Source organism: Salvelinus alpinus, chromosome 1 (assembly GCF_045679555.1).
Source record: "Salvelinus alpinus chromosome 1, SLU_Salpinus.1, whole genome shotgun sequence".
Classification (NCBI taxonomy): Eukaryota; Metazoa; Chordata; class Actinopteri; order Salmoniformes; family Salmonidae; genus Salvelinus; species Salvelinus alpinus.
The window spans coordinates 20,135,203-20,160,675 of record NC_092086.1 but is presented as its reverse complement, the minus strand read 5'-3'; the positions used below and the strand labels follow the sequence as shown (position 1 = coordinate 20,160,675).

Below are 25,473 nucleotides of genomic sequence, written 5' to 3'. Positions count from 1 at the left end.
CTCTGCTAGCCAGCACCTCGCGTAAATAGGTGTTCCACTCTGCTAGCCAGCACCTCACCTAAATAGGTGTTCCACTCTGCTAGCCAGCACCTCACCTAAGTAGGTGTTCCACTCTGCTAGCCAGCACCTCACCTAAGTAGGTGTTCCACTCTGCTAGCCAGCACCTCACCTAAATAGGTGTTCTACTCTGCTAGCCAGCACCTCTCCTAAATAGGTGTTCAACTCTGCTAGCCAGCACCTCACCTAAATAGGTGTTCTACTCTGCTAGCCAGCACCTCACCTAAATAGGTGTTCCACTCTGCTAGCCAGCACCTCTCCTAAATAGGTGTTCTACTCTGCTAGCCAGCACCTCTCCTAAATAGGTGTTCCACTCTGCTAGCCAGCACCTCACCTAAATAGGTGTTCTACTCTGCTAGCCAGCACCTCACCTAAATAGGTGTTCCACTCCGCTAGCCAGCACCTCTCCTAAATAGGTGTTCCACTCCGCTAGCCAGCACCTCTCCTAAATAGGTGTTCCACTCAGCTAGCCAGCACCTCACCTAAATAGGTGTTCCACTCCGCTAGCCAGCACCTCACCTAAATAGGTGTTCCACTCCGCTAGCCAGCACCTCACCTAAATAGGTGTTCCACTCCGCTAGCCAGCACCTCACCTAAATAGGTGTTCCACTCCGCTAGCCAGCACCTCTCCTAAATAGGTGTTCCACTCCGCTAGCCAGCACCTCACCTAAATAGGTGTTCCACTCCGCTAGCCAGCACCTCTCCTAAATAGGTGTTCCACTCCGCTAGCCAGCACCTCACCTAAATAGGTGTTCCACTCCGCTAGCCAGCACCTCACCTAAATAGGTGTTCCACTCCGCTAGCCAGCACCTCACCTAAATAGGTGTTCCACTCCGCTAGCCAGCACCTCACCTAAATAGGTGTTCCACTCCGCTAGCCAGCACCTCTCCTAAATAGGTGTTCCACTCCGCTAGCCAGCACCTCACCTAAATAGGTGTTCCACTCCGCTAGCCAGCACCTCTCCTAAATAGGTGTTCCACTCCGCTAGCCAGCACCTCACCTAAATAGGTGTTCCACTATGCTAGCCAGCACCTCACCTAAATAGGTGTTCCACTCTGCTAGCCAGCACCTCACCTAAATAGGTGTTCCACTCTGCTAGCCAGCACCTCGCCTAAATAGGTGTTCCACTCTGCTAGCCAGCACCTCGCCTAAATAGGTGTTCTACTCTGCTAGCCAGCACCTCACCTAAATAGGTGTTCCACTCCGCTAGCCAGCACCTCACCTAAATAGGTGTTCCACTCCGCTAGCCAGCACCTCGCCTAAATAGGTGTTCTACTCTGCTAGCCAGCACCTCGCCTAAATAGGTGTTCCACTCTGCTAGCCAGCACCTCGCCTAAATAGGTGTTCTACTCTGCTAGCCAGCACCTCACCTAAATAGGTGTTCTACTCTGCTAGCCAGCACCTCGCCTTAATAGGTGTTCCACTCTGCTAGCCAGCACCTCGCCTAAATAGGTGTTCTACTCTGCTAGCCAGCACCTCACCTAAATAGGTGTTCTCCTCTGCTAGCCAGCACCTCACCTAAATAGGTGTTCTACTCTGCTAGCCAGCACCTCACCTAAATAGGTGTTCTACTCTGCTAGCCAGCACCTCGCCTAAATAGGTGTTCCACTCTGCTAGCCAGCACCTCACCTAAATAGGTGTTCTACTCTGCTAGCCAGCACCTCGCCTAAATAGGTGTTCTACTCTGCTAGCCAGCACCTCGCCTAAATAGGTGTTCTACTCTGCTAGCCAGCACCTCGCCTTAATAGGTGTTCCACTCTGCTAGCCAGCACCTCGCCTAAATAGGTGTTCTACTCTGCTAGCCAGCACCTCACCTAAATAGGTGTTCTCCTCTGCTAGCCAGCACCTCACCTAAATAGGTGTTCTACTCTGCTAGCCAGCACCTCACCTAAATAGGTGTTCTACTCTGCTAGCCAGCACCTCGCCTAAATAGGTGTTCCACTCTGCTAGCCAGCACCTCACCTAAATAGGTGTTCTACTCTGCTAGCCAGCACCTCACCTAAATAGGTGTCCTACTCTGCTAGCCAGCACCTCGCCTTAATAGGTGTTCTACTCTGCTAGCCAGCACCTCACCTAAATAGGTGTTCCACTCCGCTAGCCAGCACCTCACCTAAATAGGTGTTCCACTCTGCTAGCCAGCACCTCACCTAAATAGGTGTTCCACTCTGCTAGCCAGCACCTCACCTAAATAGGTGTTCCACTCTGCTAGCCAGCACCTCACCTAAATAGGTGTTCCACTCTGCTAGCCAGCACCTCGCCTAAATAGGTGTTCTACTCTGCTAGCCAGCACCTCACCTAAATAGGTGTTCTACTCTGCTAGCCAGCACCTCACCTAAATTGGTGTTCCACTCTGCTAGCCAGCACCTCACCTAAATAGGTGTTCTACTCTGCTAGCCAGCACCTCGCCTAAATAGGTGTTCCACTCTGCTAGCCAGCACCTCGCCTAAATAGGTGTTCTACTCTGCTAGCCAGCACCTCACCTAAATAGGTGTGCGTTTCCTTCGCCTCTAGATGGTTAGTTTAATCACATAATCATTAAGCCTAGAGTGTCGATTTGATAATATAACAGTCTTAACTTTTAATGATAAGTCAGAGACACGACAATTGTAAAGCCTTAGTTATTTTGTTGTTTTGACAAAGTCATTTCTGACGAGAAGCATTTAGTTGTACAACTGACTAGGTATCCCTCCTTTCCTTTTATTATTTATGTGATTAGTGATTATTTTACGTCTGTCCCCCATTTTAAGGTCAACTCTGTGACCAGGGTGTGATGTGGGTGGGCATTCTATGTTTGTATGTCTAGGTTTTGTTTTGGCCTGGTATGGTTCCCAATCAGAGGCAGCTGTCAATCGTTGTCTCTGATTGAGAACCATACTTAGGTAGCCTGTTTTCCCACTGTTAGTTGTGGGTGGTTATTTTCTGTTTAGTGTTTGTTGCACCTTGCAGAACTGTTCGTTTGTCGTTTTGCTGTTTTTGTTCGAGTGTTCATATTTATTAAAAGTATTATGAATACTTACCACGCTGCACTTTGGTCCTCTTCTCCTTCTCCCGACGACGATCGTTACAGTGAAGTGTATCCGTGCACATGCGCAGATACTTTGTGTTACTGTGTGAGAGTGAAGTGTTGCATCTCGCTCATCTCAGTATCTCTGTTGCTGCTCTTTGGTAACATCATTTTACTGAGTCTACCTTTTAATTCATATTTAATTAAACTACTCCTTTTTAAATCGTTTTTCAAAAGAAACATTAAACATCTAATAGTTAAATCATATTGTAAAATCAGATGAGCTGGTTCTACTCTTCTTGGAAATGTTGTGGTGTTTTGTGGTGGGAAACTGGGCAGATTGAGCATAACGTGTTACCTATAGATAGGATAGAAATGTTTTAACAATAAATACAACATTTTGAAGTTTGCATTCAATTCCTACTCCCTTTTGCACACAACAAGCTTCCACTCCCCGCTCTCACAAGGGGATTCATGGCTTATTTAAGAAGAAATCATCAACCCTGTTACTTTATTTGGCACTTATTAGGCTTTTGTTATAGTAAATTCTTTATTTAACCTCTTGAGATGGGAAAACACGTTTTTTTATTATGGCGAATATGTGCTATTTATTACAAAATCGAAGTCATTTTTATCAATTTACACTTTTCAATAGGCACCGAATTGGTGGAACGACCCAGATGCTGGGCGGAGAGAGAAGCATTCAAGTATTTCAGACTAGAACACCTGCCTCTATTTTACCTTAATGCAGGAATGCCTGGTCAATGTTTAGTTTGAAGTGCCATTATTACATGGTTTAAACTGTTCTCTAGTATTAACATTAGATGTTGGCCTCAGTATAATTTTCAGCATGAATGAGAAATATGACCTTGTAAGATTCAACTCAATATTAGGAAGGTGTTCTTAATGTTTTGTACACTCAGTGTAGCGCGGCGTCATGTTTCACATTCTGCATCAGTGATCAGAATAGAGGCTGCAGTTCTGTCAACGTCCACCAGAGGAGAACAAAGTACCACCAATAATGACTCAAGATATAACGACATTAAAGCAGGCACAGTGGCACTAGTCAGACAGACCACTGATTTCAGTCCCATCTAGTCTCGCGGGGCCTTCCTTCTGTCACACCCCAGAAAAAACAGATCGTTTCATGTCTACTATCTCTAGTTAACAGAGTCATTCACCAGGGACGTGTTCTAGATCTGACACTGAGTTACAGGCAGTGATGTGTTGCTCCCTTTCTCCCCCAGAACACACATGCTTCCCCTCCCCTCCTCCTCTCCTTATTTATAGCTTCATGTAAATTAAGAGGTTATTTTATCTCCTCTCAGAACTGTGTGGGGAGAGGGGGGGTGGACTGAAACTGAGGGTGTGTCCCAAAAGGCATTATATTCCCTTTATAGTGCACTCTTCTTAAGGGCCCATTGGCTTCTGGTCAACGGCAGTGCGCTATAAACAGAGTAGGGAGACATTTGGGACACATCCTGAGTACCTCCTCATTATGTTGTCCCTGTGTAGAACTAGTATAGGATATTAAACTCCAGTTATGGTTTGATGGAGGTAGAATATGAGTCAGTGATGAAGACAGGGCCTAATGTAGAGCAATGAGAGCAGCTGGTGATTGGTTAACTTCAGAGGCCCCTCCCTCTGTTCCTCCCTGTCTGTCTCCTTATAGGTGGGTCCTGCAGCCTCTCCTCTCCTCACACTCCAACCCTGCTCATCTCTCAGCTGGACAGTAAGGGCCGTTCACACCACACACTGACAACATGCTGGGGACACTCTGCACTCTCATCACTGCTCTAACATGTAAGGATTTACTATATGTTCAATCTGAATCCCCAAAATGCAATACCAGTTTAATATTAATTTATGATTTAATGTCTTAAATTGTGTGCTTAATTCCCACAGATGTCAGTTGCCAGAAAGCAGTGACACAGACACCTTCAGTACTGACTGTCAGTTCAAAGGGGACTGCTACTTTTCACTGTGACATTACCAAAGGGGAAGGTTATTATGTAAGCTGGTATAAACAGGTTCCAGGCGGAGCACCTCAGTATGTGTTAAGGTTTTACCATGCTCATGCCTCTCCTGATGAATATGGATCTGGTTTCTCCTCTGGTCGTTTCACATCTAAAGCCACGTCTGATAAGGATTATCAGTTTATAATCAGTAATGTGGAGGAGACAGACTCAGCAGTGTATTACTGTCAGACATGGGACAACTCTGTTAAAGTGCACGTATCACAGTGATATACACCATGACAAAAACCTCCTCACCAAACACACTCACTTCTGCTTTCAGATGTTCTGAATATAGACACTAACTGAATGTCAAGTCATCCTGAACCAGTGTGTCTGCAGTAGGAGAACATTCCATGCTTGTGTTTTACACAAAACCCTTCACACATTTACAAGAATGTTGTCATTAACAATTACACCTAGTTGTCACAAAGCATGAATGATAAAGTGATATTCCAGAAGGTTCAGTCCTAACAGAAGACTCCATGTATCAGACAACCTCCATGATAGTCAGTCCCCTGGTTTACATTAGAGACATATTACATCAACAGTCATTTAGTGATGTACTGTTAGTTCAGAACCCCACTATCAGGTCTAGAGAATATTATTATGTTATTATTATACATATTATGACATGCTGATTTTAAGAAAACTTAACAACATAACTCACATGAAACAAAATACTGCTCTTTTCAGTATAACCAAAATGATCCCATATGGTTTTTGTTAGTCCAATATAAAATATATATATTTTTCATAGTTTAATAGTTACAGTAATATAAATTCATCAGAAGTCCGTCATTACAGAAGCTGATAGGGTGAGATATACAGGCCCCTCCCTCTGTTCCTCCCTGTCTGTCTCCTTATAGGTGGGTCCTGCAGCCTCTCCTCTCCTCACACTCCAACCCTGCTCATCTCTCAGCTGGACAGTAAGGGCCATTCACACCACACACTGACAACATGCTGGGGACACTCTGCACTCTCATCACTGCTCTAACATGTAAGGAGTCTGACTTCCTGGAGGTTTTACTTCCTGTTTTATTAATGAGTCTGTATGTTTCTATTTACTACATGTCATCTTCTTCTTTCCCAGGTGTCAGTTGTGACAGTGAAGAAAGGAGACACGGCCACTCTGGACTGTAACCTGGGGACTGTTGATAATAGAGACGGCCACTCTGGACTGTAACCTGGGGACTGTTGATAATAGAGACGGCCACTCTGGACTGTAACCTGGGGACTGTTGATAATAGAGACGGACACTCTGGACTGTAACATGGGGACTGTTGATAATAGAGACGGCCACTCTGGACTGTAACCTGGGGACTGTTGATAATAGAGACGGCCACTCTGGACTGTAACCTGGGGACTGTTGATAATAGAGACGGCCACTATGGACTGTAACCTGGGGACTGTTGATAATAGAGATGGACACTCTGGACTGTAACCTGGGGACTGTTGATAATAGAGACAGACACTATGGACTGTAACCTGGGGACTGTTGATAATAGAGACGGCCACTATGGACTGTAACCTGGGGACTGTTGAAAATAGAGACGGACACTCTGGACTGTAACCTGGGGACTGTTGATGATAGAGACAGACACTATGGACTGTAACCTGGGGACTGTTGATAATAGAGACGGCCACTATGGACTGTAACCTGGGGACTGTTGAAAATAGAGACGGACACTCTGGACTGTAACCTGGGGACTGTTGATAATAGAGACGGCCACTATGGACTGTAACCTGGGGACTGTTGAAAATAGAGATGGCCACTATGGACTGTAACCTGGGGACTGTTGATGATAGAGACGACCACTCTGGACTGTAACCTGGGGACTGTTGATGATAGAGATGACCACTATGGACTGTAACCTGGGGACTGTTGATGATAGAGACGACCACTATGGACTGTAACCTGGGGACTGTTGATAATAGAGATGGACACTCTGGACTGTAACCTGGGGACTGTTGATAATAGAGACAGACACTATGGACTGTAACCTGGGGACTGTTGATAATAGAGATGGACACTCTGGACTGTAACCTGGGGACTGTTTATAATAGAGACGGCCACTATGGACTGTAACCTGGGGACTGTTGAAAATAGAGACGGCCACTCTGGACTGTAACATGGGGACTGTTTATAATAGAGACGGCCACTCTGGACTGTAACCTGGGGACTGTTGATAATAGAGACGGCCACTATGGACTGTAACCTGGGGACTGTTGAAAATAGAGACGGCCACTCTGGACTGTAACATGGGGACTGTTGATAATAGAGACAGACACTCTGGACTGTAACATGGGGACTGTTGATAATAGAGAAGGCCACTCTGGACTGTAACCTGGGGACTGTTGATAATAGAGACGGCCACTCTGGACTGTAACCTGGGGACTGTTGATGATAGAGACGACCACTCTGGACTGTAACCTGGGGACTGTTGATAATAGAGATGGCCACTCTGGACTGTAACCTGGGGACTGTTGATAATAGAGACGGCCACTCTGGACTGTAACCTGGGGACTGTTGATAATAGAGATGGCCACTCTGGACTGTAACCTGGGGACTGTTGAAAATAGAGACGACCACTATGGACTGTAACATGGGGACTGTTGATAATAGAGATGGACACTCTGGACTGTAACCTGGGGACTGTTGATAATAGAGACGACCACTCTGGACTGTAACCTGGGGACTGTTGATAATAGAGATGGCCACTCTGGACTGTAACCTGGGGACTGTTGATAATAGAGATGGCCACTCTGGACTGTAACCTGGGGACTGTTGAAAATAGAGACGACCACTATGGACTGTAACATGGGGACTGTTGATAATAGAGATGGACACTCTGGACTGTAACCTGGGGACTGTTGATAATAGAGACGACCACTCTGGACTGTAACCTGGGGACTGTTGATAATAGAGATGGCCACTCTGGACTGTAACCTGGGGACTGTTGATAATAGAGACGGCCACTCTGGACTGTAACCTGGGGACTGTTGATAGTAGAGACAGACACTCTGGACTGTAACCTGGGGACTGTTGATAATAGAGACGACCACTATGGACTGTAACCTGGGGGCTGTTGATAATAGAGACGACCACTATGGACTGTAACATGGGGACTGTTGATAGTAGAGACAGACACTCTGAACTGTAACCTGGGGACTGTTGATAATAGAGACGACCACTATGGACTGTAACATGGGGACTGTTGATAATAGAGACGACCACAATGGACTGTAACCTGGGGACTGTTGATAATAGAGACGACCACTATGGACTGTAACCTGGGGACTGTTGATAGTAGAGACAGACACTCTGGACTGTAACCTGGGGACTGTTGATAATAGAGACGACCACTATGGACTGTAACATGGGGACTGTTGATAATAGAGACGGCCACTCTGGACTGAAACCTGGGGACTGTTGATAATAGAGACGACCACTATGGACTGTAACATGGGGACTGTTGATAATAGAGACGGCCACTCTGGACTGTAACCTGGGGACTGTTGATAATAGAGACGACCACTATGGACTGTAACATGGGGACTGTTGATAATAGAGACGGCCACTCTGGACTGTAACCTGGGGACTGTTGATAATAGAGACGACCACTATGGACTGTAACATGGGGACTGTTGATAATAGAGACGGCCACTATGGACTGTAACATGGGGACTGTTGATAATAGAGACGACCACTATGGACTGTAACATGGGGACTGTTGATAATAGAGACAGCCACTCTGGACTGTAACCTGGGGACTGTTGATAATAGAGACGACCACTATGGACTGTAACCTGGGGACTGTTGATAATAGAGACGACCACTATGGACTGTAACATGGGGACTGTTGATAATAGAGACGGCCACTATGGACTGTAACATGGGGACTGTTGATAATAGAGACGACCACTATGGACTGTAACCTGGGGACTGTTGAAAATAGAGACGGACACTCTGGACTGTAACCTGGGGACTGTTGATGATAGAGACAGACACTATGGACTGTAACCTGGGGACTGTTGATAATAGAGACGGCCACTATGGACTGTAACCTGGGGACTGTTGAAAATAGAGACGGACACTCTGGACTGTAACCTGGGGACTGTTGATAATAGAGACGGCCACTATGGACTGTAACCTGGGGACTGTTGAAAATAGAGATGGCCACTCTGGACTGTAACCTGGGGACTGTTGATGATAGAGACGACCACTATGGACTGTAACCTGGGGACTGTTGATGATAGAGACGACCACTATGGACTGTAACCTGGGGACTGTTGATAATAGAGATGGACACTCTGGACTGTAACCTGGGGACTGTTGATAATAGAGACAGACACTATGGACTGTAACCTGGGGACTGTTGATAATAGAGATGGACACTCTGGACTGTAACCTGGGGACTGTTTATAATAGAGACGGCCACTCTGGACTGTAACCTGGGGACTGTTGAAAATAGAGACGGCCACTCTGGACTGTAACATGGGGACTGTTTATAATAGAGAAGGCCACTCTGGACTGTAACCTGGGGACTGTTGATAATAGAGACGGCCACTATGAACTGTAACCTGGGGACTGTTGAAAATAGAGACGGCCACTCTGGACTGTAACATGGGGACTGTTGATAATAGAGACAGACACTCTGGACTGTAACATGGGGACTGTTGATAATAGAGAAGGCCACTCTGGACTGTAACCTGGGGACTGTTGATAATAGAGACGGCCACTCTGGACTGTAACCTGGGGACTGTTGATGATAGAGACGACCACTCTGGACTGTAACCTGGGGACTGTTGATAATAGAGATGGCCACTCTGGACTGTAACCTGGGGACTGTTGATAATAGAGACGGCCACTCTGGACTGTAACCTGGGGACTGTTGATAATAGAGATGGCCACTCTGGACTGTAACCTGGGGACTGTTGAAAATAGAGACGACCACTATGGACTGTAACATGGGGACTGTTGATAATAGAGATGGACACTCTGGACTGTAACCTGGGGACTGTTGATAATAGAGACGACCACTCTGGACTGTAACCTGGGGACTGTTGATAATAGAGATGGCCACTCTGGACTGTAACCTGGGGACTGTTGATAATAGAGATGGCCACTCTGGACTGTAACCTGGGGACTGTTGAAAATAGAGACGACCACTATGGACTGTAACATGGGGACTGTTGATAATAGAGATGGACACTCTGGACTGTAACCTGGGGACTGTTGATAATAGAGACGACCACTCTGGACTGTAACCTGGGGACTGTTGATAGTAGAGACAGACACTGGACTGTAACCTGGGGACTGTTGATAATAGAGACGACCACTATGGACTGTAACATGGGGACTGTTGATAATAGAGACGACCACAATGGACTGTAACCTGGGGACTGTTGATAATAGAGACGACCACTATGGACTGTAACATGGAGACTGTTGATAATAGAGACGACCACTATGGACTGTAACATGGGGACTGTTGATAATAGAGACGGCCACTCTAGACTGTAACCTGGGGACTGTTGATAATAGAGACGACCACTATGGACTGTAACATGGGGACTGTTGATAATAGAGACGGCCACTCTGGACTGTAACCTGGGGACTGTTGATAATAGAGACGACCACTATGGACTGTAACATGGGGACTGTTGATAATAGAGACGGCCACTATGGACTGTAACATGGGGACTGTTGATAATAGAGACGACCACTATGGACTGTAACATGGGGACTGTTGATAATAGAGACGGCCACTCTGGACTGTAACCTGGGGACTGTTGATAATAGAGACGACCACTATGGACTGTAACCTGGGGACTGTTGATAATAGAGACGACCACTATGGACTGTAACCTGGGGACTGTTGATAGTAGAGACAGACACTCTGGACTGTAACATGGGGACTGTTGATAATAGAGACGACCACTATGGACTGTAACATGGGGACTGTTGATAATAGAGACGACCACTATGGACTGTAACATGGGGACTGTTGATAATAGAGACGACCACTATGGACTGTAACCTGGGGACTGTTGATAGTAGAGACAGACACTCTGGACTGTAACCTGGGGACTGTTGATAATAGAGACGACCACTATGGACTGTAACATGGGGACTGTTGATAATAGAGACGGCCACTCTGGACTGTAACATGGGGACTGTTGATAATAGAGACGACCACTCTGGACTGTAACCTGGGGACTGTTGATAATAGAGATGGCCACTCTGGACTGTAACATGGGGACTGTTGATAATAGAGAAGGCCACTCTGGACTGTAACATGGGGACTGTTGATAATAGAGACGACCACTCTGGACTGTAACCTGGGGACTGTTTATAATAGAGACGGCCACTCTGGACTGTAACCTGGGGACTGTTGAAAATAGAGACGGCCACTCTGGACTGTAACATGGGGACTGTTGATAATAGAGACAGACACTCTGGACTGTAACATGGGGACTGTTGATAATAGAGAAGGCCACTCTGGACTGTAACCTGGGGACTGTTGATAATAGAGACGGCCTCTCTGGACTGTAACCTGGGGACTGTTGATAATAGAGACGGACACTCTGGACTGTAACCTGGGGACTGTTGATAATAGAGACGGCCACTCTGGACTGTAACCTGGGGACTGTTGAAAATAGAGACTGCCAATCTGGACTGTAACATGGGGACTGTTGATAATAGAGACAGACACTCTGGACTGTAACATGGGGACTGTTGATAATAGAGACGGACACTCTGGACTGTAACCTGGGGACTGTTGATAATAGAGATGGCCACTCTGGACTGTAACCTGGGAACTGTTGATAATAGAGACGGCCACTCTGGACTGTAACATGGGGACTGTTGATAATAGAGACGGACACTCTGGACTGTAACCTGGGGACTGTTGATAATAGAGATGGCCACTCTGGACTGTAACCTGGGGACTGTTGATGATAGAGACAGACACTCTGGACTGTAACCTGGGGACTGTTGATAATAGAGACGGACACTCTGGACTGTAACCTGGGGACTGTTGATAATAGAGACGGCCACTATGGACTGTAACCTGGGAACTGTTGATAATAGAGACGGCCACTCTGGACTGTAACCTGGGGACTGTTGATAATAGAGACGGACACTCTGGACTGTAACCTGGGGACTGTTGATAATAGAGACGGACACTCTGGACTGTAACCTGGGGACTGTTGATAATAGAGACAGACACTCTGGACTGTAACCTGGGGACTGTTGATAATAGAGACGGCCTCTCTGGACTGTAACCTGGGGACTGTTCAGAATAGTGCTGCTCGTTGGTATAAACAGGTTCTAGGAGGAGTCCCTCAGTACGTGTTAAGGTGGTACCACACTGGTTGGAGATCTGTAGAATATGGTTCTGGTTTCTCCTCCCCTAAATTTACATCTAATCATCAGTCTAAATCAGATTATTGTTTGATCATTAAAACTGTGGAGGAGACAGACTCAGTAGTGTATTATTGTAAGACACATGATGCTAATGAAATCGTATCACAGTGACATACACCATGACAAAACCTCCTCCCCAAATACACTCACTTCTGCTTCATGCGTGTCAAACAGAAGTTGATCAGTGATTATTATAACAATATATACATGTCACAATGGGAGATCTGGAAATGGAGGAACCATCCATCCCTGCATGTCAACAAGATTAAAAGAACACATTGTCTGAAAGGAAACTGATTTTGTCTCTCTTGTTGTGATCATCATCATCATCATCAGGTCAAATGTGAAGAGTGAAGCTCTGTCTGAATGGATGTTTCAGTTCCTGTCGTCTCAGTAGAGAGAGTGAAGCTCTGTCTGAATGGATGTTTCAGTTCCTGTCCTCTCAGTAGTGAGAGTGAAGCTGTCTGAATGGGATGTTTCAGTTCCTGTCCTCTCAGTAGTGAGAGTGAAGCTCTGTCTGAATGGGATGTTTCAGTTCCCATCCTCTCAGTAGAGAGAGTGAAGCTCTGTCTGAATGGGATGTTTCAGTTCCTGTCCTCTCAGTAGAGAGAGTGAAGCTCTGTCTGAATGGGATGTTTCAGTTCCCGTCCTCTCAGTAGAGAGAGTGAAGCTCTGTCTGAATGGGATGTTTCAGTTCCCGTCCTCTCAGTAGAGAGAGTGAAGCTCTGTCTGAATGGGATGTTTCAGTTCCTGTCCTCTCAGTAGAGAGAGTGAAGCTCTGTCTGAATGGGATGTTTCAGTTCCCGTCCTCTCAGTAGAGAGAGTGAAGCTCTGTCTGAATGGGATGTTTCAGTTCCTGTCCTCTCAGTAGAGAGAGTGAAGCTCTGTCTGAATGGATGGTGCAGTTCCTGTCCTCTCAGTAGTGAGAGTGAAGCTCTGTCTGAATGGGATGTTTCAGTTCCTGTCCTCTCAGTAGAGAGAGTGAAGCTCTGTCTGAATGGGATGTTTCAGTTCCCGTCCTCTCAGTAGTGAGAGTGAAGCTCTGTCTGAATGGGATGTTTCAGTTCCTGTCCTCTCAGTAGAGAGAGTGAAGCTCTGTCTGAATGGGATGGTTCAGTTTCTGTCCTCTCAGTAGAGAGAGTGAAGCTCTGTCTGAATGGGATGTTTCAGTTCCTGTCCTCTCAGTAGAGAGAGTGAAGCTCTGTCTGAATGGGATGGTTCAGTTTCTGTCCTCTCAGTAGAGAGAGTGAAGCTCTGTCTGAATGGGATGTTTCAGTTCCTGTCCTCTCAGTAGAGAGAGTGAAGCTCTGTCTGAATGGGATGTTTCAGTTCCCGTCCTCTCAGTAGAGAGAGTGAAGCTCTGTCTGAATGGGATGTTTCAGTTCCTGTCCTCTCAGTAGAGAGAGTGAAGCTCTGTCTGAATGGGATGTTTCAGTTCCTGTCCTCTCAGTAGAGAGAGTGAAGCTCTGTCTGAATGGGATGTTTCAGTTCCCGTCCTCTCAGTAGAGAGAGTGAAGCTCTGTCTGAATGGGATGTTTCAGTTCCTGTCCTCTCAGTAGAGAGAGTGAAGCTCTGTCTGAATGGATGGTGCAGTTCCTGTCCTCTCAGTAGTGAGAGTGAAGCTCTGTCTGAATGGGATGTTTCAGTTCCTGTCCTCTCAGTAGAGAGAGTGAAGCTCTGTCTGAATGGGATGTTTCAGTTCCCGTCCTCTCAGTAGTGAGAGTGAAGCTCTGTCTGAATGGGATGTTTCAGTTCCTGTCCTCTCAGTAGAGAGAGTGAAGCTCTGTCTGAATGGGATGGTTCAGTTTCTGTCCTCTCAGTAGAGAGAGTGAAGCTCTGTCTGAATGGGATGTTTCAGTTCCTGTCCTCTCAGTAGAGAGAGTGAAGCTCTGTCTGAATGGGATGGTTCAGTTTCTGTCCTCTCAGTAGAGAGAGTGAAGCTCTGTCTGAATGGGATGTTTCAGTTCCTGTCCTCTCAGTAGAGAGAGTGAAGCTCTGTCTGAATGGATGGTTCAGTTCCTGTCCTCTCAGTAGTGAGAGTGAAGCTCTGTCTGAATGGGATGTTTCAGTTCCTGTCCTCTCAGTAGAGAGAGTGAAGCTCTGTCTGAATGGGATGTTTCAGTTCCCGTCCTCTCAGTAGAGAGAGTGAAGCTCTGTCTGAATGGGATGTTTCAGTTCCCGTCCTCTCAGTAGAGAGAGTGAAGCTCTGTCTGAATGGGATGTTTCAGTTCCTGTCCTCTCAGTAGAGAGAGTGAAGCTCTGTCTGAATGGGATGGTTCAGTTTCTGTCCTCTCAGTAGAGAGAGTGAAGCTCTGTCTGAATGGGATGTTTCAGTTCCTGTCCTCTCAGTAGAGAGAGTGAAGCTCTGTCTGAATGGGATGTTTCAGTTCCTGTCCTCTCAGTAGAGAGAGTGAAGCTCTGTCTGAATGGATTGTTCAGTTCCTGTCCTCTCAGTAGAGAGAGTAAAGCTCTGTCTGAATGGGATGTTTCAGTTCCTGTCCTCTCAGTAGAGAGAGTGAAGCTCTGTCTGAATGGGATGTTTCAGTTCCTGTCCTCTCAGTAGTGAGAGGGAGGAGGTTATTGTACGGCTGTGTATACAAACTGAATCACTGTGGTATTCGGACAAGGAACCAAGCTCTTTGTTACTGGTGAGTACCCTTTCTTTCAACCTTATATGTTTTTTAAAATGGGTTTTTGTAATACGTAATAGTTAATAAAGTTAAAGTGCTTAACATTATATTATTTTTTCATGTTTATTTCATGTAAATAACCTACTTTGTGGACTGATTATCAAGAGTCATGGACACCATGTGACATCTTCATAGCCTACAGTATATCTGTAGTTGTTGATTTCACATTTAAACTTGTTGGACTATTTGACCATGTAGGTTACTGCTGTCACTTGACAACACTACTCATTTATAATGTCTCATACAATAATAATATATTTACTCAGAGGTAGATTTGAATGTGAAGTCTACATAAAGTGGTATGAACCTTTAAAATGTTGGTCCCACGTTATATTAAATAATGATAAAACCATGTACAGTGGGGAGAACAAGTATTTGATACACTGCCGATTTTGCAGGTTTTCCTACTTACAAAGCATGTAGAGGTCTGTAATTTTTATCATAGGTACACTTCAACTGTGAGAGACGGAATCTAAAACAAAAATCCAGAAAATCACATTGTATGATTTTTAAGTAATTAATTTGCATTTTATTGCATGACATAAGTATTTGATCACCTACCAACCAGTAAGAATTCCGGCTCTCACAGACCTGTTAGTTTTTCTTTAAGAAGCCCTCCTGTTCTCCACTCATTACCTGTATTAACTGCACCTGTTTGAACTCGTTACCTGTATAAAAGACACCTGTCCACACACTCAATCAAACAGACTCCAACCTCTCCACAATGGCCAAGACCAGAGAGCTGTGTAAGGACATCAGGGATAAATTGTAGACCTGTACAAGGCTGGGATGGGCTACAGGACAATAGCCAAGCAGCTTGGTGAGAAGGCAACAACTGTTGGCACAATTATTAGAAAATGGAAGAAGTTCAAGATGACGGTCAATCACCCTCGGTCTGGTGCTCCATGCAAGATCTCACCTCGTGGGGCATCAATGATCATGAGGAATGTGAGGGATCAGCCCAGAACTACACGGAAGGACCTGGTCAATGACCTGAAGAGAGCTGGGACCACAGTCTCAAAGAAAACCATTAGTAACACACTACGCCGTCATGGATTAAAATCCTGCAGCGCACGCAAGGTCCCCCTGCTCAAGCCAGCGCATGTCCAGGCCCGTCTGAAGTTTGCCAATGACCATCTGGATGATCCAGAGGAGGAATGGGAGAAGGTCATGTGGTCTGATGAGACAAAAATAGAGCTTTTTGCTCTAAACTCCACTCGCCGTGTTTGGAGGAATAGAAGGATGAGTACAACCCCAAGAACACCATCCCAACCGTGAAGCATGGAGGTGGAAACATCATTCTTTGGGGATGCTTTTCTGCAAAGGGGACAGGACGACTGCACCGTATTGAGGGGAGGATGGATGGGGCCATGTATCGCGAGATCTTGACCAACAACCTCCTTCCCTCAGTAAGAGCATTGAAGATGGGTCGTGGCTGGGTCTTCCAGCATGACAACGACCCGAAACACACAGCCAGGGCAACTAAGGAGTGGCTCCGTAAGAAGCATCTCAAGGTCCTGGAGTGGCCTAGCCAGTCTCCAGACCTGAACCCAATAGAAAATCTTTGGAGGGAGCCGAAAGTCCGTATTGCCCAGCGACAGCCCCGAAACCTGAAGGATCTGGAGAAGGTCTGTATGGAGGAGTGGGCCAAAATCCCTGCTGCAGTGTGTGCAAACCTGGTCAAGAACTACAGGAAACGTATGATCTCTGTAATTGCAAACTAGGGTTTCTGTACCAAATATTCAGTTCTGCTTTTCTGATGTATCAAATACTTATGTCATGCAATAAAATGCAAATTAATTACTTAAAAATCATACAATGTGATTTTCTGGATTTTTGTTTTAGATTCCTTCTCTCACAGTTGAAGTGTACCTATGATAAAAATTACAGACCTCTACATGCTTTGTAAGTAGGAAAACCTGCAAAATTGTCAGTGTATCAAATACTTGTTCTCCCCACTGTATATGGTAGTTGAATATGTATGAACTTTCCAATTTGTAAGTCGCTCTGGATAAGAGCGTCTGCTAAATGACTTAAATGTAAATGTAGTTACACACAATGTTGCTACATGATTCATTACATTGCAGGCTACTACATTACAGTTGGTAACTCTGTTTGCTGGTTGACTAGTAGTAAGATATATGTTTCATTTTATCCCTCATTCAGAACATCTGACTACTTGATTATGTTTAAACTTAGAGATCTGAATTAATTATCCACTTGCACAGAAATCTGCTTCACCTCTGAAAAGTCACACATGGAGAGTTACTTAGAAAGTCCAGCTACAAACAGACATATGAGTAATATGTAACAATAGAATTACATGGTTTTAGTGCCTTTTCATTTATGAGCCCAAAATGTTCATTGTTTGTATCCTTTGAGAAAATGTAATATTTTTTATTCTACAGTATAATCACACAACCCTGTTTCATTCTACTAACATATCAAATGATTTAGTGTAATATTTATTCTGCTCATTCCATTGGTCCAGACTCTACCCTCCCTCCGCCTGTCTTGACCATCTTCCCTCCGTCCAGCGATGAGTTGAAGTCCAGCAAAGTCACCCTGGTGTGTCTGGCCAGTCAGATGGCCATGGGCTACGCCGATGTCATCTGGACAGCGGGAGGGAATCCGGTCACCGGCGGCATCGCTACGAGTGGCCCGGTGCCGCAAGCCGACAAGACGTTCCAACTCAGCAGCTGTCTGACCGTTGACACGTCAGAATGGAACCAGGACAAAGTGTTCTCATGTAAAGTCACCGCGGGCTCCAAGTTCGCTGAGAAAGACATCAAGAAGTCTGTATGCACCACTGAATAGCCTGAGAACCATTGTAATGTCCAGTTGATTTTCTACATCACTTTTCAAGATATTGTTAATGCATTAGAAGTTTAACCTGCATATATACATTATGTTCCATGAAAGATAAATAGCTAATCACACTGATATCATAGGCTATATGATAAGTAGAATTTTTATATTTGAAATGGGTTGCTTTGCAGATGTATAATAGAGGAATTGTTAGAGCTTTGCTGTATTGTGGATATTAAATAAAGAACATTCTAAAGAACAAGTGTTTGTATTTGAGCATGTTGATGAACATCAGTGTTAGCAGCTCTAAATGAGGGGGAGTTTAACTGAACTCAAACAGAGCAGCCTGCTCTCTTTAGTCCAGATCCAGAAATGGTTAATCTAGATATCCAGGATGTAGGGCAGGTTTACTGTAATGTTAATGAATAACCAGAGATGGACCAGAGGTTTAAATTACAACTTCACATTATTGAGAACCTTCATTAGTATGATATGATTGTTTTATAAGAACATTCTGAAAGTATATATTTAATCATCTATTTAAAATAGTTGATTTGAAAAGGCAACTTGATTATTTCCCAGGCAATATTTGCTTGTACTTTTCACTGTATGAAGAATTAAAACAACAGTACAGTAACATGATAAATTCAATATATTCATAGTTTATATTCAATAGTGTTATAAACGTATGTCTTACTATAATGTACAATAACATTTTACTCATGAATATTTTCTCTCCGTACATCTTTGCCAGCAGGGGGAAAAATAAGAGATATAATATTATAATATGCTTCCACCTTGTGGCTCAAACAGTTGTATTTCATTATAGTTGTATTTCATTATAGTTGTATTTCATTGTAATAATTTCCAGACTAAATCCATCACGCAGTTTCAAATCAATCACAAATTACGTTATGGAAAGTTAGTGTACAGTATCTCTGTTGTCAGTACGTTATTGAAAGTTAGTGTACAGTATCTCTGTTGTCAGTACGTTATTGAAAGTTAGTGTACAATATCTCTGTTGTCAGTACAAAGCTCTGCTCAGTTCTGTGTTGGTCTGGTTCAGAGAGGAGTGTAGTGATGTAGTTGAGACTAAATCAGTCTAACTAAGGTTTAGGGACCCTCCTTCCTCTAGTACTAGTGGATGGGTGTAGTAGTAGAGAGACTATATCAGTCTAACTAAGGTTTAGGGACCCTCCTTCCTCTAGTACTAGTGGATGGGTGTAGTAGAGAGACTATATCTGTCTAACTAAGGTTTAGGGACCCTCCGTCCTCTAGTACTAGTGGATGGGTGTAGTAGTAGAGAGACTATATCAGTCTAACTAAGGTTTAGGGACCCTCCTTCCTCTAGTACTAGTGAATGGGTGTAGTAGTAGAGAGACTATATCTGTCTAACTAAGGTTTAGGGACCCTCCTTCCTCTAGTACTAGTGGATGGGTGTAGTAGAGAGACTATATCTGTCTAACTAAGGTTTAGGGACCCTCCTTCCTCTAGTACTAGTGGATGGGTGTAGTAGAGAGACTATATCAGTCTAACTAAGGTTTAGGGACCCTCCTTCCTCTAGTACTAGTGGATGGGTGTAGTAGAGAGACTATATCAGTCTAACTAAGGTTTAGGGACCCTCCTTCCTCTAGTACTAGTGGATGGGTGTAGTAGAGAGACTATATCTGTCTAACTAAGGTTTAGGGACCCTCCTTCCTCTAGTACTAGTGGATGGGTGTAGTAGAGAGACTATATCAGTCTAACTAAGGTTTAGGGACCCTCCTTCCTCTAGTACTAGTGGATGGGTGTAGTAGAGAGACTATATCAGTCTAACTAAGGTTTAGGGACCCTCCTTCCTCTAGTACTAGTGAATGGGTGTAGTAGTAGAGAGACTATATCTGTCTAACTAAGGTTTAGGGACCCTCCTTCCTCTAGTACTAGTGGATGGGTGTAGTAGAGAGACTATATCAGTCTAACTAAGGTTTAGGGACCCTCCTTCCTCTAGTACTAGTGGATGGGTGTAGTAGAGAGACTATATCAGTCTAACTAAGGTTTAGGGACCCTCCTTCCTCTAGTACTAGTGGATGGGTGTAGTAGAGAGACTATATCAGTCTAACTAAGGTTTAGGGACCCTCCTTCCTCTAGTACTAGTGGATGGGTGTAGTAGAGAGACTATATCAGTCTAACTAAGGTTTAGGGACCCTCCGTCCTCTAGTACTAGTGGATGGGTGTAGTAGAGAGACTATATCAGTCTAACTAAGGTTTAGGGACCCTCCTTCCTCTAGTACTAGTGGATGGGTGTAGTAGAGAGACTATATCAGTCTAACTAAGGTTTAGGGACCCTCCTTCCTCTAGTACTAGTGGATGGGTGTAGTAGTAGAGACTATATCAGTCTAACTAAGGTTTAGGGACCCTCCTTCCTCTAGTACTAGTGGATGGGTGTAGTAGAGAGACTATATCAGTCTAACTAAGGTTTAGGGACCCTCCTTCCTCTAGTACTAGTGGATGGGTGTAGTAGAGAGACTATATCAGTCTAACTAAGGTTTAGGGACCCTCCGTCCTCTAGTACTAGTGGATGGGTGTAGTAGAGAGACTATATCAGTCTAACTAAGGTTTAGGGACCCTCCTTCCTCTAGTACTAGTGAATGGGTGTAGTAGAGAGACTATATCAGTCTAACTAAGGTTTAGGGACCCTCCTTCCTCTAGTACTAGTGGATGGGTGTAGTAGTAGAGACTATATCAGTCTAACTAAGGTTTAGGGACCCTCCTTCCTCTAGTACTAGTGGATGGGTGTAGTAGAGAGACTATATCAGTCTAACTAAGGTTTAGGGACCCTCTTCCTCTAGTACTAGTGGATGGGTGTAGTAGAGAGACTATATCAGTCTAACTAAGGTTTAGGGATCCTCCTTCCTCTAGTACTAGTGGATGGGTGTAGTAGAGAGACTATATCAGTCTAACTAAGGTTTAGGGACCCTCCTTCCTCTAGTACTAGTGGATGGGTGTAGTAGTAGAGAGACTATATCAGTCTAACTAAGGTTTAGGGACCCTCCTTCCTCTGGTCCTCATGAACCCCTTGTCCTGTTCCATTTTCTCTCTCTGTGTTCTCATCTGGTTCCTCACATCTGTCCTCGGTCGTGCCCTCACTCAGTCTGGTCTTGTTCACATTGGGGAGAATCCTAACTTGCAGTTCAGTCACATTTTCACTTAGTCTCCCATTGGCATCAATGCATGACTAAGTAAAGATTCACCTGAATTGGAAGTTTGTATTCACCCCACTGTGCATCAGTGATCAGAATAGAGTCTGCAGTTCTGTCAACGTACACCAGAGTGAGACATAGGACCACCAATAATGACTGAGAAAAGATCTACATGTACTTTACAACAGGAACAGCTGTCTGTAGACCACTGGTTTCAGTCCCACCCAAAGACCAGCTGATGGTTTCATATCTAGTATCTCTAGTTATCAGAGTCATTCACCAGGGACGTGTCCTAGATCTGACACTGAGTTACAGGCAGTGATGTGTTGTTCCCCTTCTCCCCCAGAACACACCTGCTTCCCCTCCCCTCCTCTCCTTATTTATAGCTTCATGCAAATGAAGAGGTTATTTTATTTCCTCTCAGAACTGTTCGGGGGGGAGGGGTGGTGGTAGGGGGGTCTGCAGGTGACCAGAGGAGTGGACTGAAACTGAAAATGTGTCCCAAATGGCACTATGTTCCCTTTATAGTGCACTACTTTTGATAAAGGCCCATTGGGTTCTGGTCAACAGTAGTGCACTATAAAGGGAATAGGGAGACATCCTGAGTACCTCATAATTATGTTAGTCTTGTGTAGAACTAGTATAGGATAATAAACTCCAGTTATGGTTTGATGGAGGTAGAATATGAGTCAGTGAAGAAGACAGGGCCTCATGTAGAGCAATGAGAATAGCTGGTGATTGGTTAACTTCAGAGGCCCCTCCCTCTGGTCCTCCCTGTCTGTCTCCTTATAGGTGGGTCCTGCAGCCTCTCCTCTCCTCACACTCCAACCCTGCTCATCTCTCAGCTGGACAGTAAGGGCCGTTCACACTGACAACATGCTGGGGACACTCTGCACTCTCATCACTGCTCTAACATGTAAGGAGTCTGACTTCCTGGAGGTTTTACTTCCTGTTTTATTAATGAGTCTGTATGTTTCTCTTTACTACATGTCTTCTTATTTCCCAGGTGTCAGTGGTGTGACTGTGGTGACACAGAAGCCTCCTGTTGTGACAGTGAGGAAAGGAGAGAAGGCCACTATGGACTGTAACCTGGGGACTGTTCAGGATAGTGCTGCTCGTTGGTATAAACAGGTTCCAGGAGGAGTCCCTCAGTATGTTTTGTTTTGGTATCATGGTGATAACCGTGTATTCTATGGTTCTGGTTTCTCCTCTCCTAAATTCACATCTAATCATCAGTCTAAATCAGATTTTCGTTTGATTATTAATACTGTGGAGGAGACAGACTCAGCAGTGTATTACTGTCAGACATATGACAGCTCTGTTAAAGAGCACGTATCACAGTGATATACACCATGACAAAAACCTCCTCACCAAACACACTCACTTCTGCTTTCAGATGTTCTGAATATAGACACTAACTGAATGTCAAGTCATCCTGAACCAGTGTGTCTGCAGTAGGAGAACATTCCATGCTTGTGTTTTACACAAAACCCTTCACACATTTACTAGAATGTTGTCATTAACAATTACACCTAGTTGTCACAAAGCATGAATGATAAAGTGATATTCCAGAAGGTTCAGTCCTAACAGAAGACTCCATGTATCAGACAACCTCCATGATAGTCAGTCCCCTGGTTTAGAGTAGAGACATATTACATCAACAGTCATTTAGTGATGTACTGTTAGTTCAGAACCCCACTATCAGGTCCAGATAATATTATTATGATGTTATTATCTATATTATGACATGCTGATTTCAGTAAACTAACCAACACAACTCACATGAAACTAAATACTGCTCCTTTCAGTGTAACCAAAATGATCCCATATGTTTTTTTTAGTCCAATATAAAATATATATATTTTTGATAGTTGAATAGTTACAGTCATTTAAATTGATTAAAAGTCCATCATACAGAAGCTGATAGGGTGAGATATAGAGGCCCCTCCCTCTGGTCCTCCCTGGATTGGTGATAGGTTAACTACATAAGCCCCTCCCAGTGGTCCTCCCTGTCTGTCTCCTTATAGGTGGGTCCTGCAGCCTCTCCTCTCCTCACACTCCAACCCTGCTCATCTCTCAGCTGGACAGTAAGGGCCGTTCACACCACACGCTGACAACATGCTGGGGACACTCTGCACTCTCATCACTGCTCTAACATGTAAGGAGTCTGACTTCCTGGAGGTTTATCTTCCTGTTTTATTAATGAGTCTGTATGTTTCTCTTTACTACATGTCTTCTTATTTCCCAGGTGTCAGTGGTGTGACTGTGGTGACACAGAAGCCTCCTGTTGTGACAGTGAGGAAAGGAGACACGGCCACTCTGGACTGTAACCTGGGGACTGTTCAGAATATTGCTCGTTGGTATAAACAGGTTCCAGGAGGAGTTCCTCAGTTTGTGTTAAGGTTTTACCATGGTGATAGTGCTCCTACCTATGGCTCTGGTTTCTCCTCTCCTAAATTCACATCTAATCATCAGTCTAAATCAGATTATTGTTTGATTATTAACAATGTGGAGGAGACAGACTCAGCAGTGTATTACTGTCAGACATGGGACAGCTCTGTTCAAGAATACGTATCACAGTGATATACACCATGACAAAAACCTCCTCACCAAACACACTCACTTCTGCTTTCAGATGTTCTGAATATAGACACTAACTGAATGTCAAGTCATCCTGAACCAGTGTGTCTGCAGTAGGAGAACATTCCATGCTTGTGTTTTACACAAAACCCTTCACACATTTACTAGAATGTTGTCATTAACAATTACACCTAGTTGTCACAAAGCATGAATGATAAAGTGATATTCCAGAAGGTTCAGTCCTAACAGAAGACTCCATGTATCAGACAACCTCCATGATAGTCAGTCCCCTGGTTTACAGTAGAGACATATTACATCAACAGTCATTTAGTGATGCACTGTTAGTTCAGAACCCCACTATCAGGTCCAGATAATATTATCATTATGTTATTATTATACATATTATGACATGCTGATTTAAACTAACTAACATAACTGAGAAGAAACATAATACTGATCTTTACAATGCAACAAAACAAATCCAATATGTTTATGAAATAGTCTTATCTCAAATATTTCCATTTTTTATAGTTTAATAGTGACTCTAATTGAAATGTATGTCACAGTTATGAAAATATAGGATACGTCCAGATATTATTTTGAAATCTGTCTGTTGGTCTTGTGAAGACCCAGATACAGTACGTTTGAGAGTAGGTAGTGATTGGTTAACTGTAGAGGCCCCTCCCTTTGGTCCTCCCTGGCTTGGTGATAGGTTAACTGTAGAGACCCCTCCCTCTAGTCCTCCCTGTCTGTCTCCTTATAGGTGGGTCCTGTAGCCTCTCCTCACACTCCAACCCTGCTCATCTCTCAGCTGGACAGTAAGGGCCGTTCACACCACACACTGACAACATGCTGGGGACACTCTGCACTCTCATCACTGCTCTAACATGTATGTTTTCATTAACGTTTTTATTTTAAACTTTGAGTCATACTTTGTATATTTACATATATATGTCTCATGGTGATTGTGATGTGTCAACAGGTGTTCATGGTGTCATTGTGTTGACCCAGAAGCCGTCTGTCCAGACCAAAACCACAGGAGAGGAGGTCACTATGGACTGTAACATTGGCAGATTTGATGGAAACTATGTCCATTGGTATAAACAGGTTCCTGGTGGGGTTCCTCAATATGTTCTGAGCTTTATTGACGATGACAGATCTAAATATTATGGGACAGGTTTCTCCTCTAGTCGGTTCAACTCTGAATCCACCTCAGACTTAGATTATCAGTTCATCATTAAACAGGTAGAGGCTGGAGACTCTGCAGTGTATTACTGTCAGACGTATGATGATTCTGCTGGAGCGTTCGTATCACAGTGATTTACACAATGACAAAAACCTCTGACTGCAACACTTCTGCTTTTTGACTGAAAGAGGCACAAGACTTTTGATCAGAGGTGTCAGGTCAAGTGAATCCATGATTATTGATTACAATGAGATAAAGGATCATTCAAATACATTGTCTGAACATCATCATGATAACCATCATCATCATCATCATCACCATCATCATCATCATCAAGTCAACACTGCATCAGATGGATATTGCTCAAAAGGACCAGACACCAACAGCAGAATATGATGCTATTCTATATACTGTTACTTCATAGAGAGGAACTCTAGAAAAACCTGAGATGTTTGTAGAGAGAGTGAAGCTCTGTCTGAATGGGATGTTTCAGTTCCTGTCCTCTCAGTAGAGAGAGAAGCT

At 44.3% G+C, this 25,473-nt stretch overlaps 1 protein-coding gene across 4 annotated transcripts in view; it reads left to right on the top strand.

Moving 5' to 3' along the window:
• LOC139574802 (immunoglobulin lambda-1 light chain-like) overlaps nucleotides 1–18,265 on the top strand; it is a 47,578-nt gene extending 29,313 nt beyond the window's left edge. For 2 of the 4 annotated variants that reach the window (XM_071400084.1, XM_071400002.1), the window contains exon 4: nucleotides 17,690–18,265. In XM_071400084.1, coding sequence (XP_071256185.1) covers nucleotides 17,690–18,015 — 326 coding nt within the window. In that variant the 3' untranslated portion in view covers nucleotides 18,016–18,265. Of the gene's footprint in view, nucleotides 1–4,741; nucleotides 4,865–4,966; nucleotides 5,300–15,126; nucleotides 15,157–17,689 lie in introns of those variants that run through there. The other 2 variants (XM_071399860.1, XM_071399908.1) reach the window with 2 other exon arrangements.
• Nucleotides 18,266–25,473: the final 7,208 nt, after the last annotated feature.